General features: G+C 39.0%; 1 protein-coding gene across 1 annotated transcript; it reads left to right on the forward strand.

Annotated features, from left to right (window-relative positions):
* The first annotated feature begins 201 nt into the window (after window positions 1-201).
* psmd10 (proteasome 26S subunit, non-ATPase 10) lies at window positions 202-5,644 on the forward strand. Its single transcript, XM_040119438.1, has 5 exons — window positions 202-451; window positions 577-675; window positions 2,433-2,579; window positions 4,783-4,949; window positions 5,157-5,644. The coding sequence occupies exons 1-5, from the start codon at window positions 338-340 to the stop codon at window positions 5,308-5,310; spliced, it is 681 nt and encodes a 226-aa protein (XP_039975372.1). The 5' UTR covers window positions 202-337; the 3' UTR covers window positions 5,311-5,644.
* Window positions 5,645-6,053: the final 409 nt, after the last annotated feature.

Here is a 6,053-nt window from a genome sequence, read left to right on the forward strand (position 1 = left end):
AGTACATGTTGCTGGTACTACTTTTAAACCTTAACTTAAATGGATTTTTTAAGAGGACTTTTAGCTTTCGAAGTATTGATACTTTTACGTAAGTAAAGGATTGAATGCTTCTCCCACCTTTGGTCAAAGTGCCGTGGTAATTCAGTCTCATTGTCAGGCCATACCACTGACGGTATTTTAATTTGAAGGGGAAAAAAAAAATCGGACCATGCGGAAGTAGAGTTGATAACTTCCTGAGTCAACGCTCCTCCGGTTCAAATCTGAAGCGAAGCAACTCCTAAACATTGACAGCGTAGGCTATTATAAATTTTGTTCGGGATTCAGGGTATATTTAACAATGGATGGCTCTGTATCAAATGTGGAGGTCTGTAATTTTGCTTACACGGGGCAGTTAGAAAAATTAAAGCAGTGTATTCTGTCAGATAAAACGCTTGCCTGCAAAACGGACCAGGTAAGAATGCATGACCCAGCAAAGCCCCCGCGGGATTTGCTTTTGTTAGCCCGTCAATAGAGAAACAATGACAAATGCCAAGTGAAGTTTTCTACGTTTTCATCCTCGACTTTGTGTAATTTCAGGACCGTAGAACCGCCCTTCACTGGGCTTGTTCTGCTGGCCACACCGACATCGTGGAGTTTCTGCTTGACCTGGGAGTTGAAGTGAATCTGCAAGATGATGTAGACTTCTTTTTTTTTGTTTAGAGTTTTTAATTCTTCTGTGTAAAACAAAGTGTGATGCAGTATTTTTGCCCTACAAAGTGGCGGAGGGATGACAGTTAATACTAGACAGGTGCCCCCTACAATTTAATGTGGTCCTACAATAACAACCCAAACGATGGCTTAAAAATAGCACGTTATTTACAATTGCCATTTAAAGAATGTTTTATGTAATTGAGTTTTTTTTTATGAATTTTTGTTTTAATGTAAAAGTGTAACCTGTATTGACATTTAACTTGACATCTTTTTTCTGTCCTATATATTATTATTGTTACTATTATTGTTGTTACAGTGGCTTTACAAGTACTCAGACCCCTTCACTTTTTTGCCCACTTTATTGTGTTTAGATTTCATTGTAAATTGATAAAATTGCAATTTTGCCCATCAATCTACAATCAACAACCCATAATGACAAAGTAATTTTTTTGCAAATTTACCAGAGAACTGAAATCTCTCATTTATAAAAGTATCCGGACCTTTGCTGTGGCTCTCCAAATTATGGTCAAGTGCATCTTCTTTGCTTTAATTATCCTTGAGATGTGTCTAGAACTTGATTGGAGTCCATCAGTGGCAAACTGAACTGATTAGACACAGTTTAGAAAGAAACACACCTGTACATATAAGCTCACACAATTCACACTGAATGTCAGGACAAAAACCATGAATTCCAAGGAACTCTCTGTAGACCTCTGTGATAAAATTGTGGCGAGGCATAGATCAGGGCAAGGGTATAAAACCATGTCTAAAGCTTTGAGTGTTCCCAGGAGCAATGATAGTGAAATGGGAGAAGTTTGGAACCATCAGGACTTTTCCTAGAGTTTGCTGTCCAGCCAAACTGAGGCATGAAAGGCCTTGGTCAGTGAGGTGACCAAGAACCCAACGGTCACTCTAACAGGGCTTGAGAACTCCTCTGCAGAGATGGGAGAACCAGCCAGAAAGATGACCATCTCAGGAGCACTGCATCAATCAGGCCTTTATGGTAGAGTGTGTAGACGGGAGCCACGTGAGCCATGTGACAAAAATTGAACCCTCTGGGCAGAACTCCAAGCACTATGTCTCCAAACACCAGGCTCCGCTCCTCAACTGGCTAATACCATCCCTACAGTGAACCATGGTGGTGGCAGCATCATGCTATGGGGGCAGAAGGGACAGGGAGACTGGTCAGTATTAAGAGAGGGATTAATGCACTCAAACATACAGAGGTCCTTTAAGAAAACCTGCTCCAGACTGAACGCGACATGAGACTTTCAGCACGACAATGACACGGAGCATACAGCCAAAATCAAGCTCAGACTTAAACCCCATAGAACATCTGTGGGGAGACCTGGAGATGATAGTTCACCGACGTTTCTCATCCAATCTGGCAGAGTTTGAGAGGATCTGCCAAGAGGAGTGGGATGAACTGCCCAAATCTATGGGTTCAAAGCTTGTAGAGACTTAGCCAAGAAAATCAAAGCTGTAACTGCTGCCAAAGGGGCTTCTACAAAGTCCTGAATTAAGGGCCTGAATACTTCTGTAAATTAGAGATTTCAGTTTTTGATTTTCGATTGAGGTGCTTTTTTTTGTTTTTTTTTCACTGTGTCAATGTGTTATTGAGAGTAGATTAATGAACAAACTGTAAATGTTATCAATTTAAGATTAAATCTACAACACAATAAACTGTGCAGAAAGTTCACTATGTTTTCTGGAATAACTACATGTGATGTGATACTTCCCAGGCTTCGTGGACCCCTCTTCACATCGCTGCATCTGCAGGCAGAGAAGACATAGTGAGATCTCTAATATCCAAAGGAGCTCAGCTGAATTCAGTTAATCAAAATGGATGCACCCCTCTGCACTATGCCGCCTCTAAAGACAGATATGGGGTAAGGTTCCCTGGTTGCAGTAATATTGTCTGATAGTTTGATCCACATGATCCAAGCTTGCAATCTTAAATTTGTATTCTGTTTCCGCCATATCTTTCAAGTAGCTCTATAAATGTAATCGATTTAATATTTTATTTATAAGAGCGCTATATTTCCATTGTCTAGGTCTCTTTATTTCAAAATATATTTAGTCATATTTTTAGAGCTGCAACATATTGTTTATTAATCAATTATTCCATATCAGAACAGTAATTGGAAAATGTTTTCATAATCCATTAATCATTTATTTTATTTTTTTAAGCAAAAAATCCAAACATTCTGTCATTCAAGCCTGAACTAGCACAGTTTTTCCTTTTCCCAACAGCATATTAAATTGAATATCTTTAAGGTTTTGGACCGTCGATCAGATAAAACGCCACCATTGATGACATCACCTTGGGCTCTAGGAAACTGTGATAGACCTTTTTTAACTGTTAAAACGATTAAACAATTCATAGAGAAAATAATCGGCATATTTATCGATTGTGAAAATAATTGTTAGTTGATTTTTTTTTTTTTTTTTTTTTTCCCCCCAAACTTAACTTACCTTTCAATTACTGAGGGACAATTGTCACTTTGATAATACATGTTATCAATTTCTGTGATATGTTGAGGTAGGTGCTTGTCATTGTTTAGTAGGTCAGTGCATTCAATATTTGAGAACAACAGCACTATCTCAGAATCATCTGTATTATTCTGAAGTAGCATAGTAGTAGCTATGACTCCGTCATACTGACTCGTGTCCGTTCTGAAACAGAAGCTGCTTTAACGGGAAATGCCCAGATACTCTAAGGGTTTCTCCTTCATACCCTACATCATTATGATGATGGTATCACAGATTTAAGGGTGCTATGCTGGAAGTGAGAAAGTCGAACAGAAAGTGCTGCCTTTATCTTAAGTCTTTAATAAAGACATTTGTCTGTAACTATTCATTAGCTAGCTGTGAAAACAGAGTAGGGTCCACCTTATTGCCACACTGAAGTTACGGTGTCGCTACTTTCTTATACTGAGATAAAATGAGTTTAAAAAGACCATGAATGTTAAGATTATTTTGTTTTCAAACTTTTAGTGTTTTTATATATTATCAGTTGTCAAAGCAGTTTGAGGAAAGTTTGTAAAAATCAAACACTGACATTTCTGACTCAAGAGAGGTTTATATTTTCAGTTTTATTCCAGAAGTTACCTGTGACATTAAAGCCTTGGACTGACATTAATATTACCTTCTCCAAATGCTAACCATTTTAGCCTAGTATGTATTTTGCTATTTAACCGGGTATTTCTTTCACACCTAACACACACGGCAAGAAACATTATTCAGATAACCTTTGGAATATCCCCCGTTTTATTAGCTGATAAACACAGTGTTAACATTACTTATGAGTCAAGCGTGTAAAAGTGCCAAAGGAAGTGATGCACTTCCCTCATACATACCCTGTGCCAGGTACTCAGGAGGGACGTTTGTAAATGACACTTCTTGAGTGCACCTGAAGTGCAATTCACAGAATGTTTTTATTTACACGTAACGAAATCAACCCAGTGGTAGCACATTGCTACATGGTGTTAAATCCGTTTCTCCTTCTGAAGTTTATCAGACAGTGGTACTCCAAAGATGAAGTTTGATTGGTTTTTGTCAGGCCACGTCTTACGTCATTTCCTATTAGTACACAACAGTAAGGCACATATATTTCTTGTATACTGACTGCAAAAAACATTATACTGAAACAATTAGTATATAGTGCACTATGTACAATTTATAATGGAATTAGGACAAAGAAAATGACTTTGCTATCTTTGTTGTACTCCTCTCACTACTGCAGAGGATGACAACGTGCAGAAACTCACAATAACACTAAACGTCTGAATTGTACTAACTTTCATCTGCCAAATACATTACTTTAAATTTTCTATAAGTCTAAAAAAATGTATTTTAATTTGAGATTACATAGACATTATTTAACCCACAGTGTTCCCAGTAGTATCAGGGACCTAAGATTCAGTCTCACTTCCTAAACTGGGTTAAGAATTTGACGTATGAACTGTGGCATGCCTTTCCAAAACTGACAAGATGTGAAAAGAGATATTTCATGTAGATGGGAAATCCCCGAATTTAAAAGTAGGATACTTGTCAATGAGTTTTGAGTAGCATAGCTTTCCCTCTTTTTAGATTGCCTTGCTGTTGCTGGAAAACGGAGCAGACCCTAACGCCACCGACAAGTTGGAGTCCACTCCCCTTCACAGAGCGTCCGCCAAGGGCAACTACCGCCTCATCCAGCTGCTTCTCAAACAGAGTGCCTCAACCAATATCCAGGACTCACAGGGCAACACACCACTGTATGTGTGAACATAAAAAAAAAAAAAACAATGGAAAAAAAACATGTTTTCTCACTTACTTTTAATGGTGTCCAGCCATGCAGATAGGTTTGGTTTTGTTTGAATTTGAGATAGGGCTCCTCAGTGGTGCAGTGGTTAGCACTGTCATTTAAAACTTAAAAGTATTCTTGTATTTACCACTCTGCATGCATTTTTTTTTTTAACCAGCCACCTGGCATGCGATGAGGAGCGTGTGGAAGCAGCCAAGTTGCTGGTAGAACATGGAGCCAGCATCTACATTGAGAACAAGGAGGAGAAGACCCCCCTCCAGATAGCCAAAGGTGGTCTGGGCAACATACTTCGCCGGATCGTGGAGGGATGATGCATTTACTGACCTACAAGTTATATTCTGGCTCAAATCCCCACCATCGCCAAGTTAAATTATGAAAATTCTCATCCCACTCAATCCTCCTTGCCTGGTTTGACACATTCATATGTGTAATGGGCGGAAGATGAGACAGCGTCAGGGAGAAAAGTTGGACTGAACTGCATTAGTCCAACAGCTCCTCAGTTTGGGATTTGAAGCTGCACGGACCATAGATGTCCGATCAAAAACACCATCCTGCACTAAGCGCAGTCTAACATGCAGCCCATTTTCTATTAAGTTTGAATTGTTGCAAAAAAGACTCAATAAAAATCTGTGTTCAGCCTCTTAACAAAGTATGTTTGGGATATATTTATGTATTTTACACTGGATCCAGCAAATTTTGCTTGCAGTCTGTCTTTTGACCTATTGCCAGGTTTATTGATTGAAGCAATAGTTGCCCTCTGTGGACAATGTTTAATCCAAATTTGTTATTTTATTAATAGGATGCCCCATTAGCTCCCTCTCATCCTCTGTATTTAGAGTATTGTGAAACACTCTCCCTGATCGTTGTTAGTGTACCATTTGTGCCATTAAAGCAGAGCTGAATAGGAGCAGGCATACACTGAAAGGGTTTGTGAGAAATAGTTGTGGCAAAAATGTGAGTCACTGTGGAATAGCACAGGTCACAGGCAGGAGCTCCGGGGGGCTTTGAGGATTCATTAGAAGCCAAAATTGTAGCCTGGTCTCTATACTTTAAA

This window comes from Xiphias gladius, chromosome 23 (assembly GCF_016859285.1).
Source record: "Xiphias gladius isolate SHS-SW01 ecotype Sanya breed wild chromosome 23, ASM1685928v1, whole genome shotgun sequence".
NCBI classification, from domain to species: domain Eukaryota; kingdom Metazoa; phylum Chordata; class Actinopteri; order Istiophoriformes; family Xiphiidae; genus Xiphias; species Xiphias gladius.

Excerpts from the sequence above, each read along its gene's own strand:
- psmd10 (XM_040119438.1), top strand. The coding sequence starts at position 338 with ATGGATGGCTCTGTATCAAATGTGGAGGTCTGTAATTTTGCTTACACG. Across the intron at positions 2,580-4,782 it reads CCTCTAAAGACAGATATGGG|ATTGCCTTGCTGTTGCTGGA; the intron begins GTAAGGTTCCCT and ends CCCTCTTTTTAG. Across the intron at positions 4,950-5,156 it reads TCACAGGGCAACACACCACT|CCACCTGGCATGCGATGAGG; the intron begins GTATGTGTGAAC and ends TTTTTTAACCAG.